General features: G+C 40.2%; 1 protein-coding gene across 1 annotated transcript; it reads left to right on the forward strand.

Annotated features, from left to right (window-relative positions):
* The first annotated feature begins 2850 nt into the window (after positions 1-2850).
* On the forward strand, positions 2851-9955 carry tent5aa (terminal nucleotidyltransferase 5Aa). The gene is made up of 2 exons (XM_025061234.1): positions 2851-6265; positions 6728-9955. Exons 1-2 carry the CDS (start codon positions 5723-5725, stop codon positions 7505-7507), a joined length of 1323 nt encoding a protein of 440 aa, XP_024917002.1. The 5' UTR covers positions 2851-5722; the 3' UTR covers positions 7508-9955.
* The last annotated feature ends 7998 nt before the right edge of the window (positions 9956-17953 follow it).

Here is a 17953-nt window from a genome sequence, read left to right on the forward strand (position 1 = left end):
AGTATGGTTTGGATGCAGTAGTGCTGCACAGTGTCAGCCGGCTTTTGGCTGCTTGGTACGAGATTTCAATATTTTTAGAAGCTCCAGGAAGCAGCGTAGTTTATTTAGCAACATGAATTTACATGTATTAAAAGCTGAGTTCTCTAGTTAACCTGGGCCTTGGCTAAGATCCAGTGATGGACCACTCCATATTAGACATGGCATTACTTATCAAAGGTGTGTTTAGGTGTCATTTACTGTACAGCGGGACATTCAGCAGCAGTGACAGCAGATACAGGAGCAGTCATCCATAATACTCCTAAGAACTACTTAGGAGTTATTCATTCTCCACTTTGGCTCTAATGCTGCCATCTAGCTCAAAGAGCTTTCAGTCTGCTTAGTTTCTTTTCAGAGCTTCAGTCAGTGAGGGTCGGCTGCCCCCCTTACAATCCCACTTACTGGTCATGGAGCCAGTTAACGTTGGATTATTTGACCTCTCACCGTCACTCTGCCTGCAGCTCTACAAAGATCATTAAGGTTTCAGAACGTGAGGCAGAGAACTCACTCTGTACATGTGGTCAGAACGTGAGAAGCCTTCCTTGGCTTCATGTGACAGCGCTGTGACCACGTGTCCCTGGCAAAGAGCAGGATCTTGTGACGTCCATACAGAGCCTCGTCCCAGAGCTGGTGCCAAGAAAGCAGGGGGACGTGAGCACAGTTGCTCTCAACGTGAAGGAATGTTCAAGCAATTCCAAGTCGTTAGTGCACTTTTCTGACACTTCCACTTTCATAATTATATTTTCACCTGTCTGGAACGATTCATTTCAAAACCCTGTCAAACACTTTAACACCTTCAAGTCTTTATTGCAGCGTAGGAGGTTGTTTAAAGAGCATTTGTCATTGTTGGGATGGTTGTCACCAATTCAGCCAAACTCTGCTTCATTTTCAACAGACTTTGCATTTGTTTTTCTTCCTCTCTTTTTCATCATTTGCTAATCCTCACCTTATTGCTGGTCTGCAAGGACTGTTTTAGCTTCTTGGTGACACCTTTTCTAGGCTAACTTTTATTTAGAATCAGAATTCTGTTTTGTTATTTTGGTAACTTTATCTGCCGTGTTTGTTAAAATATCTTTTTTTTTTTCATTCTGAATAAATTAAAGCTTCTATCTGCTAATGTGTTGTAGCAGTTTTCTTTAGATAATTTTGCATAACTTAAAAATATACCATTAACCTTTAAGATCTTTTAGTGTGGTAAAACTCATTGGAGTCTTGGAGATACAGTATTATACTGTAATTCCCTGAATGGTGAAACCTTTGTTTTCATCAAGACACTGATTGCCCTGCATTTTGTCACATTTTTGATTTACAGCTAAGTTGCTGTGGTTAAAGGGACACACCTGTGAGAAGGTGCAGTTAAAAATATTACAGGTGCAATTACACCATTCCAGATTTAAAATCCATTCCTTCAAGTCCTTAAGTCCGAGGTGTGGCTGTTTGATGTGGATATAATCCAGCATACCTTTGGCATGCTTTGGACCAAACACTGAAAAGACTGTCATATCATTTGGGTGAAGGATAGAAAGCCAGAAATATTCCGTACAGTACAATGATCACAGCGCGTCTGCAACATCTATTAGTGTCTCAAGTGCTTTCGCAGCAGCAGCACTGAGCTTCTTTACTGTCTCTGCTGCAGGCTGTGAGAGCACAGAGATCCCATAATAAGGCAGATTGGGTGCGATAGGCCTCCCTATCTGCCTATGATTTAGGAGTCGCGTGCATACAAAACAAAATTCCAAAAACCTCATATAACCTGAGGTTCTGCTTCCATGTCACAGGAACGATTCTCCAGCTTTTTGTCACTGGGGGTCAGGAGGAGTTGGAGCAGAAATAATCTAAATCCCAATTGTGTTCAATACGCTTCTTGATCCACGACCAAAACAAACCCTTCCGTTGACAGTGGGAATATCTGTCTGACAGCTGGGACAAAATAATGTTACCATGCTGGAAATCTAGTTATTCTCCAGGAGCGGTGGGTGAGGGTGAAGCTGAGAGGAGACTCGGCGGGGTGGACGATGAGTAGATCTTTGTTTTCTGCACTGATGTCATTGCTCGCTCTGCTTTTCAGACGCTGCTGCTCCAAAAACTGCTGGAGCAGATGTCAGAGCATCACTTTACTGCAGAATTTCTGAGGTCAAGTGTTACTGATCCAATCTGACACCCACTTATTTCATCTTCTTCAGCAGGTCACACAGGCAGTAACTCACTGTCATCAGAGCCGTCTGGGCAACGGAATGGGGGAAATTCATCCTGTTTAACAGCAGCTTTTTGTTTTCTTTTAACCTCTAAGCGTTTTGGGTGGTATTTTGGTTCATTTCCAGGGCAATTATACAAAACATTACAACTACAGACAAAATTTAAGTTTTACGTGTCTGGCAAATGTATATATGTATGTATATATGTATGTATATATGTATGTATATATATATATATATATATATATATATTAGCTTCCAGCTGACTGTTTCTTTTAAGTGGCCACTACAGGTGATGCTGTAGTGAATTTGGCTGATGCACTTAATTTTGTGAATTCATTTAAATCATACACTCGAACAATAACAACGATAGAAAGAAATGCATTTTTTTTCATGTTGAACTGTTCGGAAAAAAGACACAAAGGGGAGAAACACGTTCATCAACATGTTCATTATGATGTGTGTTTAAAGTTAGGGATTCATTCATTCATTCATTCATTTTCATCCGCTTATCCGTTACCGGGTTGCGGGGGCAGCATTCGCCACCCAAATCACATTGCACCGTACCAAACCTTCCTGTGGGTGGTGAGTCCATTGGAAGGTACCAACCGCCCTAACCGGGATTCAAACTTGCCCAGGAGGTGAACCCTGGGGTTCCACACCAATGACAGAGACATTGCCTCTGGGCCAAAGCGCCACTAAAGTTAGGGATCCCACTTTTATTTAAGGAATTCTACATACTCTTACTCATGGCTGCTCACATTTATGAATTCCTCCGTTCACTTCATTTTCATTCCTTCTGTTTTCCAGTGTTCATCAGCCCATACATCCTCCACTGTGTGGTGTGTAATGAGGTGCACTGTAATATTTAGACAAAACAAATCATCAGCAGGGCTCAGTTTTACAGTGTGTGTTGTGTTGTGTTACTGTTGGCTTCTGTCAGGGTCTTTGATTTAGCTTTTCACAAAGTGACTGCACCATGAACGGCCTCATCTCTCCCCACACCTGCAAAACAGATATCTCAGCCCACTGTAGCGAACCGAGCTTTGAGCAGACATTTCCAGATGCGGGACTAGTTTTTGAAAAAAGCATAAGATGAATCAAATATTTACCCTTTTCCACTCTTTCTGAATGCAAAAAGTGATTTTAGAAAATGAACCTCTCTAATCCAAAATCTGCATCAGATCACCAACAATTTAAAATCCTTTGCTCTTCAAAGTTCGCCTCATGTTAGCCGCGATGTTTTAAAAGAGTTAAACAGCACACAGCAAATTACAGATCTTGAAATAATTATTTAATAAATCTCCTAATAAACTCAAATCACTAGTAGATTACAGCAAACAAAACTACACTGAAGACATTTGAAGTTGGTTCAGAACAAATTCCCAGTTACATAACTAAAACCAAATTCACTTCTAATGGATTTGAAGGTCTGATTGGATTAACATTTCTGCTTTTGTCACATCCAAATAAACATGCCTAGGACTTTGGGAGGAGCTGTCCAAACATCTCATTTGTGAACTGGAATTCCCCCCTTGTAGTATTCCTTGAGGTTTCTAAGGCTACTGTACGTTATTTTGAACTCCAGTAAACCTGACTGTGTCTGGTCCCTGCAGACTCTGATTGAGTGTGGACGTGCAGAGGCTGATTTCCTGTGTGGGTCTGTGGATTAGGACGGTGCAACAGAGTAAATGGGATAATCAGGGTTTACAGAGCTGGGCGGCTGTGGTGACGCAGGGGCTTTACTGTACGTTGTCTGTAGAAGCCTGAGTAAAAGCTGCCCCGACTGGACGGGGGTGGGGGTTCTATGTCTGCAACCTTCTCCAGGACCCTGAGGTCCAGACCCTGCTGCCACTCTGATCTGACGATGTGACAGTCTTACGAATGAAAAACCAAATTTCTCTGGGAATGCTGCTGTTTTTGGTGAATCTGTATTGTTTAAGGGTGATTCATAGAGGAATCCAATCACTGTTTTCAATAGTTCCTGAAATGGAAATGTTAAATGGGAAGTGTTCTGCTTTTATTTATTTATTATTTAATATTTTAGTTTTTAGTTTTAGTTTGGAGCCTGTCTTGTTTTAATATTATATTAGAGTCAAATAAGCTCACCTCAGACTTCTGCTGGTACCGTGTTCAAGTCTTCCCTTTTAATTCTCACGGATGCTCTTTGAATATTTGCATCATTTTGCTTCTAATTTCATACTTCCCTCTTTTTTCTCCAAAAATACTTATAATATCTTCATAGACAACATTTGACTCTGACTTATTTTGATAACTTCATATATGATCCTGCTGCTTTGTGAGTAAATTAGTAGATCTTATTGAATTAAGAAATGTACATGACTTAAATTTGAGATTTCAATGTGTTGTGTTGAAAATGTGTATTATATACACATCTACATATTGCAGAAATATACTTCCTTTATTTTCATTTTGAATCATTATTTTAGTACCTAGATTGGCCAACAGGAGGCGACATGCCAACGTAAAATGAGCTGTGATATAAGAATCACTTCAACTGTTGAGATTATAAAATACCTTAATGCATTTAGTATTTGTTTGTGTATAATTGTGTACAATTACGTCAATGGTCAGGTGATGTAACTACAGGGAACAAACCAAACGACCGCAGTGTGCGTAAAAGTGATTAAGGTGTTTTTGGTCTTTTTCGAGGTTTTTTTGTCCTACATTAATGCACATTTTCACATTTCCAGTTGGTGACAGACGGTGTATAAAGGACGAGGGACAGAGGGCAGTTGACCTCCTCTCTTATTTCCTCACACAAGGACAAAACAAAAGGAAGAGAAATAAAGAGAGTGAATGAGAGTGAGGAAGAGCAGAGAGATTTTACTGAGTGCGCATACACAGACAGAAACACACACAGGTGGTCAGTATAACGCGGAGGGCTCCATGGCTGCAGTGGGGAGGAGATATTTAAAAGTATGCCGGAGCTGCGCGTATAAATCATCCAGATTCCCTCGGGGAACTTGATCATCGGAGGCAAATTTTTCTTCTTCTTCTTTTTTTTTTTTTTTTTGCTTTACCAAAGTGCGACGCAAGAAGTAGCCTATTCATGCAAATATATCAAATGATGGGCGTGTCTTTGGGCGATGGAGTCACGGGCGGAAAAGCAAACCTCCTCCTGGATGATCCGCCACCTTCAAAGACTGTGATGCACAGCGCTCGGACGCACTGACAGCAGCACCGGAGCGAATGTTTGGAAAGCTCTAGAGACTCAGAGAAGAAAGCAAGATAGAAGAAGAGAATAGAAAGCTGGGACTCTTGTCTCCACGGTTCTACTGACTGGCTGCACTTTTCTTCAACACTAACACCAGCGCGGCTGCTGCGCCACTGGATCTCCGACGCAGACTTTTACGCACTGACGCGTTTCCACTCACAGTTTTAGTTTCTATTGATTTGTTCTGTTCGTTTTAGTTTTTCTCATTTTTCATCACTTTACAGGTCTTCAAACGTTTTTGACTTTGACCTGGATGAAAGTGATCCAAAAACAAAAAACCCAAAACAAAACAAAAGAATCTGTGCGTAAAGGCGCCATTTTTATTACATTTATTTCTATTTTATCTTCTGTGGACTTTTCCACCGTCGTCATGTCCGAGGACGACAGTAGCTCCACCACCAGCTACATGTCCGACACGGAGGGAACCAACGTCAGTGTCCTCAACTGGGAACAAGTGCAGCGGCTGGACACCATCCTGACGGAGACCATCCCGATCCACGGCCGTGGGAACTTCCCCACGCTGGAGATGCAGCCGCGGCAGATCGTTAAAGTGGTCCGCAGTCGGATGGAGCAGAAACAGATCCATGTCCGAGACGTGCGGTTAAACGGCTCCGCGGCCAGTCACATTCTGCACGAAGACAGCGGACTGGGCTACAAGGACCTGGACCTGATATTTTGCGCAGATATGAAAGGTGAAAGTGAATTCCAGACTGTGAAGGACATCGTTTTGGACTGTCTCCTGGATTTCTTACCCGACTGTGTGAATAAAGAGAAAATAACGCCGTTGACGTTAAAGGTAATTGCACCCACATCTTTGTGATTTTATTCTAGAACCAACATTCACTTTTAGATATATATCTATAATACTTCTTCATTGCCAATACAGATTAACGACTGTTGTTAGCGCAGCTTAAAGCCCAATCAGATCATTTATGTGAGAGTAAAATGTTTTTTTTTTTGTCGTTAAGAGGATTTAATAAATCCAATTTGAACAGGGATCCCGAGCTCAGGCATCTGTATCCAACATCCAAGTGCAATCCAGTCTCATATATTAGGATCGTCAGTATCGAAATACAATATTATGAAACTAAATGTTTTGTCGTTTCTTATGTAGCAATAGTAAAAGTAAGATATAGATCTTGAAAAAAAATGCAACTTTTAGACACTTATACATCTGTCTCTGGTAAATGCATTATTGAATCTCCTACAGCTGACAACCTGGTGTTTATTTTCTTTTCCCCCTCCTCCACACACACAGGAAGCCTATGTGCAGAAGATGGTGAAGGTGTGCAACGACTCAGACAGATGGAGCCTCATCTCCCTCTCCAACAACCGTGGGAAGAATGTGGAGCTGAAGTTTGTGGATTCTCTGCGGAGACAGTTTGAGTTCAGCGTGGACTCCTTTCAGATCAAACTGGACTCCCTGCTCCTGTTCTACGAATGCTCAGAGAACCCCATGTCTGAGACCTTTCACCCCACCATCATGGGTGAGAGTGTGTACGGGCACTTTGGCGAGGCCCTGGACCACCTACGTCATAAAATCATCTGCACTCGTAATCCCGAGGAGATCCGTGGTGGGGGTCTGCTAAAGTACTGCCACCTGCTGGTGAGGGGGTTCCGGGCTGCTTCTGAGTCTGAGATGAAATCCCTGCAGCGCTACATGTGCTCACGGTTCTTTATCGACTTCCCCGACATTGGCGAGCAGCAGCGTAAGCTAGAGTCATACCTTCAAAACCACTTTGTGGGTCTGGAGGACCGCAAATATGACTACCTGATGACTCTCCACGGAGTGGTCAACGAGAGTACGGTGTGTCTGATGGGACACGAGAGGCGACAGACCTTGGGCCTGATAGCAATGCTGGCGGTGCGAGTGCTCGCCGAGCAGAACGTCATTCCCAACGTGGCTAACGTCACCTGTTACTATCAGCCTGCCCCTTATGTGGCAGATGGCAACTTCAGTAACTACTACATAGCACAGGTCCAGCCAATGTTTGCCTGCCAACAGGCAGCATACTCCACCTGGCTGCCCTGTAACTGAAACAGCCGCCAGGGCAGAGGGAATGAGGAAGAGAGTGTGATGTGTTTAAACAGGACCGAGCAGCATAATTGCTGCCTCAAACCTGCCCAGTGTTTGTCAGCTGACAGAAAAAGGAGGCTTCTGTTTTAATGTTTTGCATCAAAGCTTGTTTTTGTTCATACATCGAGTATGAATGCTAAAGAATCTGCAGCTGGCTTTTTTAAAATCTGAAATTATCTATTCCAAAGTGAATATTTCACATTTCCCGAAACACCAAATTGCCTGGTCCGGCACAGGTAAGCTAATTTTGGAACAGAGATCTTTTGAGGTGACGTCAGAGGCCAAAGGCTGAATGCAAATGTGTGACAGCCTGTTAGTGCAGGCAGCAGAGAGTGGATTCTGGACTGATTGAATCTGTCAAAAAATCATTAGTCTGCAGGTTCTGAGGGCTTGCGGCAGAATTTGACAGCTTTTAGGGGTGTGTTTTTTTCTGTGACTCACACACTTTGTGGTGCACACACACCCCACTTAACTTTACCTGAATTCAGGTGAGCTGCCCTTATTTTTGGATCACAAACTGGCATTTCTGCCTTAAAGTATCTTTGAATATTATTCTGGTTGTTTTTTGCAGACCAAAGATGTTCCTCTCTTCACATTCATTTTGATGTTAGGGAAAATTAAAATATGAATACGTGTCTATTTGTATATGTGAACGTATGTGTGTTTATAAGTGCCTTCGACCTCTCTGAGGGTGGAAAAACAATGGGCAGAGGCCAAATGACTTTTGCAAGATTAGCCACAGTCTCTTGTTTATAGTCAGGCACACAAGGCAATTGCACCCCAGAGGCTTGTGAATGTATTATGTGAAATCATGTGTAGTCAGTGTTTGAGTGCATCTGGATGCTAATTAGCACCATGCAGTAAAGTAGCAGCAGTCACACGTGCAACTGATGGATTATTGTGGGAAATACATTTTTCATGTGGATATGTTTATACTCCAGATTTTTATCTTCTCTCACAGCAGTGCCAAAATGACTAACACAGGCATCACTTGGCGGCGTTATCCCATCAGATGTTGGTGCTTCTCCTGTGCTTGTCTGAGATAGAAAAAAAAAAGTCCTCGGCATGATAGATTAAGGGAAAGATTGTCTGACAGAGAGCCACTGTGTGTGTGTGTTCCTTTACTTCCCTCCTGCAGTTGAAGGATATTTGCCAAGACACCTCAGATGGCGATGAGACACTATTTGCTGTAGCACCCTGGCAGGGAATTCCTCGGCTGCTGCTGAAGAGCTTGAACTCAGCTGGCTGCAACCTGCAGGCGCTCCGTTCAGGGTCTAGAGAAAAAAAAACATGGTTGTAGCAAACTTTATGGTGGCCCAGCTGATACCAGCGTAAACTCTAGTGTCACGTTTGTGTTGTTTTAGTGCAGACAAGAATGAAGTGTGTAGACTAAGACGAGGAAAAAGAGACAGAGGACTGGAGGAAAGAAAAAAGAAGAGGAGAAAAATGGCATGAGGCAGAATGAGTCAGCCTGGAGAGATGGGTGCAGCTGGTGGTGGGGTTTATCTCTCTGGGACTACAATGCTTCATGGAGTCAGAATTTCAGGCAGTTTGGACTAGTAATGCGCAGTGCTGCAACGTGTCCCATTATTTGCAGCACCTCCTCTGACTGTGGCTAAAAAGGGTGAAAAGTGGACTAAGTGACTCTCACACCAGCACCACAAATTATTTTTTATTTATAACGACGCTTTAGAGATGACTATCGATGGTTTTTATGCTTCAGTTCTTAACAATTAAACGAAACTGTGTTTATTTACGGTATGTAACGTCATGTCATAGCTTTTTAAAACTATACCGCACTGTCACTAATGGCAAAACTGTTGGGTTCAACAACGGTTTGACCAACATAAAAAGAGAAAAAAAAAATTTCATTTCTTTACGTATCCTCTTGTCTCGCATATTTTCTGATAATTCATATCTGCTGTGTTCAGTTGTTTCTTCCTGTCAGTGAGCGTCCATGTCGACCGTATCCTTTGGATTGTGCAGGCCAATGTACTGTCAGTTGATACTCAGTTCAGTTCTGAGTCAAGCAGCCAACGTATAGCTAGAGAGCTCCAGTCTGCCTGTCAGCTAGTGCTTGTACCTCTCGGTAAGAAATTACCACAGTGTCTTGTGTAAGATCTTTGAATATTTGTTTCTGTTCATGCCGTCTTTTACAAAGGACACTTTGGAAAAGAGAAAAAAAGAATCCCCTTGTCTTGTACATGTATATTATATTTTTTAATGATTGTTATTTTTTTAAATGTATTATTAGACACTGCAGACGTCGGCAGTGCTTTTGAATCTGTGACCGGGCTTCAAAGGATATGTTCTCAATAGCTTTATTGTGATATTATGTCTTGTGTCCAATGGGTCAAAAGGTAAAAAACAAAAAAAGATGTTTCTTCAATAAAATATCTGAAAACCAGATTTGCAATGTTGCTCATCTTTCACCAGAGACTAAATCAAGTTTATAGTACTGGATTGTTCCAGGGATAAATGGAGGGCCGTCCAATGGAAACCTGCTTGTACTCTTGTTTTTCAACACTAAAGATGAACAATTCAGCATCTTTATTTCTAGGTTTTACTGCTGATTCTCTCAGGAAGGAAAATCATTGCCATGGCCTGTTAGGCCCAACAGGCCCAGAAACTAATCCTAAAAATCCCCTGCTGCCAAAAACAGGACTGTTTTTGACCTGAGATGATGATGTTTTGCTTTGTCGTCAGATTCTCTTCACTAACAGATGCCTAGATGTCCCTCAGATAATTAGACCCGACTGTCACATGACTGCAATGACAAATTGTCCTACATGTATGGAGGGATATGCATTAGAAAATACAGAGTGAGCAGCAGAGCCACTGAAATCACAGTGCTATATTTAGCTAATATGCTGTAAGAACTTAATGACTTCACTTAAGGTCATTAACAGTTTAATAATCTGAGTCATTGGGGAATGATTGACAGGTCTAATCTAAACTGCATTGCACATGCAGGTGTTGAGGGTGACCAACAACATCTGTGGTTTACTTGAGCTGTTCTGTTAATTAAATGATGTCATTAAAAAAACATCACTTTTTCAGCACAGTCACCCTGTCTGAAAATCATGTGGAAGTTTTTGTGGGAGGACAGGGTTTCTGGAAGTAGGGAGTTTCTTCCAGTGTGGCCAGTGTTATTTTCTCATGTGATAACTCTGTGAGTTTTTATAGTAGAAGGTCTTGAGCCCACTGTGACGGACCAGAGATAAATGTTCATTTTGCTTTGTTCCACTTGTGTGGAGCTTGACTGAATTGACAGAGGTCTGAACTGATTTGAACACACGAGGTGGGATTCAAACCTGTGATCTGCTGATAACAAACCTGACAATTGGCTCTGATGGACAAACAAATCAACTGTATGTGCATTGGAACAATTAAGTGAGATTTCAGTCCAGCTGTTAACATCCTGTAACTCAAAAATGTAGCACCATAGACTGTATATAAGAAATGGAATACATTTGTAAGTTATAAGAAGTCTGTGGGGAATACATATATTATCTGAGTAAACAGAATATGGTGTCAGTATTTGGATGTACAATCCCATCAGGGAAAAGAAAAAGCCTCCTTTCTTCACAGACTTCTTATGTAAGGATTTACAATAGAATTTACATCACATTTGTAATTTTGATAAATGTCATCAGACCACAGGTGTGTAGACTAATAACTATACGGAAAAGACTGAAAATTTCCACACTCATCTTCACATTTTCATCACATTTTTTTATCATTACAGGATTGCAGGGGCAGCAGTCGCCACCCAAATCACACTGCACCGTTCCAACACCCACGAACCGTCCTGCGGGTGGTGAGTCCACTGGAAGGTACCAACCGCCCTAACCAGGATTCGAGGAGGTGAACCCTGGGCTTCCACTCCAATGACAGAGACAGTTCGATCAATCAGGAAAGGTAACTAGAGTGACGACCTGTCCCGATTTACGTTGTATTTACGATATACACAGCAATTTTAGCGTCTTGTGTCCCACGTTAGGCAAATTGAACATTTCGTCCCATCTTTTCATTCGACATTACTTCAAACTATTTTACGTACCTGGCTGTCTATGGGCACGACTATCAGTGCGGTTCCTAGCGATGATAGGCCACTAAGTAGATAAGGCGGTAGCTGACAGGCTGAGTGGTGTGACAGAAAACATCCAAAAGTGTGCAGTATTTTTTCTGCAAGCCAAATGACACATGAGTTGTTTAAAATGACTGCAGTAGAAGTTCCTAGTGTTTACCATGCAGTACAAATGCACATTCATATCGGTCAACCGACTGTAGAAAATCTCAAATCTCAAGGGTGACTCTGCACTGGAGTGCAGTATTTCTGTTTTTTATTTTTCATGTTTTGGTCCCAGATAGCCATATAATCCACAGGAGTTGTTGGTTCTACAGAGACCTATTTTGTCATGCTTTAGCTGCGTATTTTATGTTGAATGTGGAAGAATTAAGATTTAATGTGTGTGTTTTTTAGGTTTAGGTCACATGTGTCAAACTCAAGGCCCGAGGGGCCAAATGTGTCCGTCAAGTCATTTTGATTTTTTTTTTTTTCACAGCAATCTACAATATTTGTAACTCAAATAAATAATAATCAAATGTAGAAACATTTATGTTAGTTATGGAGTAGTCACATCTATACAGTCTTCTAGTTACAACCGGCCCTTCAAGGGGAACTGTATTGCTGATGTGGCCCCCTGTGAAAGGGGGTTTGACACCCCTGGTTTAGGTTATATCTTGAGTACTATAGAGTTTTTGTTTGTTTTGTGGGAGTTAAAGACTCAAACTTGCTACTTGTCCGTTTTGGAGGTGGTCACCCTAAAGGCAACATTTACTGCATCAGTCATATTAGGCACTTTACCAATAACAATATATACATATATGTGCTTATATAATGTGTTTTTTTTAAGTTCTCTATTGAGTTGTCTGTCATAATGAAAAGAAAAAAGTTTTTTTCTCCATAGATTGTAGTATTTTTTTTTTAAAATACACACAATTACAGACAGGTTTTATTTAGTAAGAAAGCAATCGGCAGCTGCAGACTAAAGACTGTGCATGAGAAAGGGGCGGAGCTTGCCTTACTAATTAAAGGAAGTTCTGGAAAAGGCTGGATAAAAATAAGGTGGACTTATACCATTAATTAACATTTTCCCAAGACCTTTTCACCTCAGATGCAAGATGTAGGTTTCCTTGAATGGAACACGATGTGTTTTTTGGTAAGGTTTAGATGAACACTGACAATAAGGCATGATGGATGGCGATAAATAAGTGGATAACAACAAATAAGTAGAATAAATAGAATTAAATGTGCAGTCATTTTTACGTGTTGACCGTAAATATTCCTCTATTTGAGTTTTTGATTTAAGTTGCAGGTACCTGAAGCGTTTAAATACCACTCAAGCTGCTTGTGTTTGTTGTTATCCATCATAATCATGACAGTATTTAGTGCGGCTGTTGTTACAGACACGCCTTTGCATTCACTCTTAATTTCAGGCACGGCTTTGCTAAATCCCTTCCTTAGAAGTCAACTCATTTGAGCTTTGCACTAAAACGACGTGATTGATGTAACACCAGCGCCAAAGAGCCTAAATCTCCGCTCCCTAATTTGGCACTGGGCATCAAGTGAAATGGTGCTTTTAATTTGAGGGAGATTTAACTTTATTGTTTGAAGAGTGAGTTGTGAAAGACTTCAGTAGCTCACTGGCAGAGGGTGGCAGCTAACATCAAACACACAGGGAATTCACACACTAGTCTGAAGCAAACGTCTTCATAATTAGCCATTTATCTTTAAATAAAAGCTTAGACGCTTGTCAGTCACCCCGCCGTTCCTGGTCTCTCCTGCTCATCTGAGTACTCAGATGTTCTTTAATGGCTTTTCCACTGCAGGGATTGGAGAGGAGCCAGCTTCATGGGATTTCTGTCCTTTTTTCCTTCTCTGTTGCTGTGAAGAAATTTTTTCCAGATGAAAGTTTTATGGAGTAAGCGAGAATCATTTGGATAGTGGCTTGACCAAACTGGCTGCTGGGTCAGTCCGGTTAAGACAGCAGTCCAGACTGGTGGGAAATGATGGTCAGAGCCAAGGTAACGTGCTGTTTCAATTTATGTGGTTTTGCCTCCGAAATCCCCCTGAATAAGAGCATTTAGTGTAAGGTTTTTTAAGCCTATTTTAGGAGGATTGGATACTTCTGAGCAGACAGCACAAGAGCAGAAGCCCCCAGGCACAGAAACCAAATTCCATATGGCTGAGATTGTACAAGTAGTGAGGAATCATCATCATTTGGTTAACAAACGTGGAGGCTTTTACCCCAATTAAAGGGACTTATGTAAAGAGGTGAAAGTCAGTAATAGGCCACAGACAGCTGGATCAGCAGCACTGTTTTTTGTTATATTATATATTATATTAAATTCATTACTTTACTCAAAATCTTTAAACTCAACATCATTGAAGAAACTTTTTTTTTCAAAAATTTCATATATATATTTTTTGTGGAGAAACATGACAAACACTTTTGGAAAAAAAATGTTTCTAAAGATTTTTCAAAAAATAATTGTACTAATTTTTTTTTAAGCTATATTTTGATAAGAAACATGCAGAAAAGATAACATTTTGAAATATAATTTTTTAAAGATTTTCATAAAAATTTTCAACATCTGACCAAAAGGTATTAGTTCATAGGGCATATTTCTTTCTGACCAATCAGAACTTTGGTCGACCCAGAACGTATCAACCAATAAATGAAGGAAGACTTGGGGATAACAACCCTACTATTTGGAAATGAGGTTTGTAGGTTAGAAGAAAATCATCGTCTTTTATTGTCCTAACAGCTAATAACGTGATACATTTAATTATCACTGCGGCAGTATAAGATGACTAAATATTTAGGAAGCCTTAGCAGGTTAATCAACTCATGAAAGGTAGTTAGCCACTGTCGGACAGGTTTTAGGTTTCATGTTTGTTTTGGTGACAACATGCAATAGAATGTTGTTTATGTGGAGCACAGCTGAACCCAAGCTATGTATTAAAAAGAGGCGTGTCAAAACAGAAGATGTGTGTCAAAAAGACAGTAACGCAAGACAACTGTGTCATAGCACTGCACTGTTTCATACTTGACCTACACTCAAGCACTTAATCACAAAGGAAACCAGACACTGAAAAAAAAATCCATGGTCACAAAAAGTCAAGAGCAGGTGTCAAAGAGAGATAGTTGTTGTTGCTAATGTTTGAAGATTTATGTCCTTCAGTAAAAGAATGCCTGACAGAGCTGAAACCACTGAATGGAGCTCAGTAATTCACAGAACCTCGCTGAGGTTAGAGGTTCAGTGGGTGGAATGGGAGAGGAAAAGACAGGAGGAAAGACAAAGGGATGGTGTGTGTGTGTGTGTGTGTGTGTGTGTGTGTGTGTGTGTGTGTGTGAGAGAGAGAGAGAGACACAGACAGACAGAAGATAAGCGAGGGCAGGACAAAGGTGATCCTCTCATCTCAGAGATTAGGGTCACTGGGGTTAGCAGGTTTGTCTTATATAACTATTGAAAGAGAAGTGGAGCATAGTGAAGAAAACCACAAAGATAGATAGATAGATAGATAGATAGATAGATAGATAGATAGATAGATAGATAGATAGATAGATACTAAGGTAGGGGATACTGACAAAAACATTGATACTGACAGAGAGGCAACAGAATAACAGAGAGCAGGAAAGACAGACATAGACCAAGACAAAAAGACAGCGGCAGAAAACATAACAGTACAGTAGAACAAAAAAGAAACAAGGACAGGACAGGAGGGACTGAAACACTGACGGACAGAAAAAGAAGACAAAGATGTTAATGCTATTAGATACTGTATGTTGTGGAGCTAGTTCAAAGCTCTACGTAGGCTCAAGCCCGTTTCCTGTTGTCCTCTTTTCTCGTCATTACCACTCACAAATATGATAATCATGATAATCACTGTATCTTCAAGTAAGTGACTTAATAAAGCAGAGACGATTAACTCTGAAATATTCAGGATGAGTTTGCATGTCAATAGTTCTTCTTCTTGTGAAGATATTAATCAGCTGTCAAAGAGGTATCAGCTTCTTTTGTTGTGGTGGCGGTTTGTGACAACATGATTGAGAGAAAGAAAGGCACCTGGACAGGCTCGGAGGGAAATTGTGAAAACAAGTTTGTGTGAAGTTGTGTGATAGTGTACATACACCAGCAGATGACCCAAAACACAGAATATAACATAAAAGTTGTAGAAAACAAAACTGACAAAACTGAAAATTGCATATCAATTGTAACAGTAAACTGTGAAACAGCTACAAGTAGAAATCTAAAGCCAAACACCAACTAGCCATTAGCTAATGTAACTAGTTTTGTAACTGCCTTCCATATCAGAGCGTGCTATCGATTAGTTGTTTTATGAATATATTAAAGAATGTCTTTTTGCTATAAATAAACTGTAGGACAAAACAGCTCTAGTAAAAGTACTGCTACAGTACCCTTCATACGTATATGTGTTCATTAAACAATAATGATATGTGTGTGTGTGTGTGTGTGTGTGTGTGTGCATGTGAGTCCATGATGAGAGCAGGTGGTTTCCATCTAAAAACCCTTTCATATGATACGTGCATCCAGAATGTGGGGCAGGATAGTTTACTTCTCCTGACAGGTCTAGAGTGTTTCCCTGTCACACAGCCAGACCAAACAACATTACACCCATATCAGCACATCATTGTGGTAATGCATATGTGCAAGAAGCCTGGAAACCTGGAATCAAGTTATATTTTAGTAATAATAACAGGTGGCTCCAGATACTTGTGAGTGTTCAAACACATGTTGTAATTCCTGCTTCTAATCTTAGTCTCATGTAGCCGGCTTGACGCAAGTCGTTGAGTCGGTCATTGCCGACAGAATCCAAATGTGACGCGGGTGAATTCTGCACTGTTATGTTGAAGTGTGAGAAGATACACCATTGGCAAGCAGTTTAGGAAACTCATCCAGGGTGATAAATGTAAGAAAAGGCCCCAAAATGGATGCTAACTCTCAAGACAGATGTTGTAAAATCACTTTATTGTTAGCTGAAACTGTTGCCAAAAAGAAGTCTTGCCACACCGTCTGTGGATTTGGGCTACAAGATAAACTATTTTTTAGAATAATTCATAGACTTTTTTTTATAAGAAATGGACATTCACTAGTTCACTACAACCACCATAAGATGCAGACATTGAAGTCAATGAGGATTAGAATCAAACCAGACTTAGAGCTAAACCCTGTTATAACCCAACTCCCTATCCATTGCTCTCCCAAAAATGTCCTGCATCATCCTCGTGCACTTTTCTACCAATCCTACTTTCCTTATGTTGAATACACGTTTGTTCTTTAAATCATGTCATATGGTATGAAGAAGGCAAACTGTTGATCTCTTATACTCCTGCTTTGACTGGGTTCAAGCACCTCTTTCCTTTAATGATGGCTTTGTGTTAAACATGGCTTAAAGCTCAACTATCTAAAGACAATTTTTGACTTAGGGTAGTATGACAAATGTTGTCAGACTGTAGAAGAAGATAAAGGAGCTTAGATTTCAATTACACACCAGACTTTGTCTAATTTAAATGCTCATTTCTCCTCTGGGCATTTCACTTTTCAGAGAAGTCTTTTAGACGGGCTGTCATGTAACATGTTATCGTTAAATACTCATGTTAAGTGACCCCACTTTGTATCCATCTTGAATGACACATGACGGCCTCAGCAATCACTTAAACGCTCTGCTTTCAACACTAAGCTGCATACTGTAGGCAGCTTTGAAACTGATAGATTCAGACTTTTTGTCTCCGAAAGCATATTAGCATATAAGCATATAAAAAAGTTTCTATTTAAATAAAAACACTGTATGTATTGAGCTCCTAAAAGATTTCAATAAAAATTCTGTACATCACTCAGGACATTCAACTTGTTCTGTGACATTATATATTATTTCTTGGTAATTTTGGCAGATGCTTTGATGAAACTGTAAATTACTTGAGTATTTTTACAATACTTGCTGAACTTTATCTGTAAAAAAAGTAATAGAATAAGCAACGAAAAATAAAGAAAGAAAGACTTTCATATCAAAGCTGCTTGTGTCGCTTTGCTGTTGTTGTTTTCTAGAGAGAAACAATTAAACCATCTTTGCCATTGTTTTTGCTCATTTTTCCAATATATTTTGGAATGTTTCTTTGGCAAAACTCAATTTACTTTTTATAGGCTTGCCTTAATTTATTTTGTAGCTAATTAAGGATATTATCTCATTTTAGACTGAATGTATAAATAAATTATAGTCTTGCTTATTTTTGGTCATATTGTTGACATGTTTGGATATATTTTTTGGATATAATTATTCACTTGGTAGCATTATTTTTTGTATTTTTTCACGATGGT

The sequence above is a fragment of the Cynoglossus semilaevis genome, chromosome 13 (genome assembly GCF_000523025.1).
Source record: "Cynoglossus semilaevis isolate Cse_v1.0 chromosome 13, Cse_v1.0, whole genome shotgun sequence".
NCBI lineage: Eukaryota > Metazoa > Chordata > Actinopteri > Pleuronectiformes > Cynoglossidae > Cynoglossus > Cynoglossus semilaevis.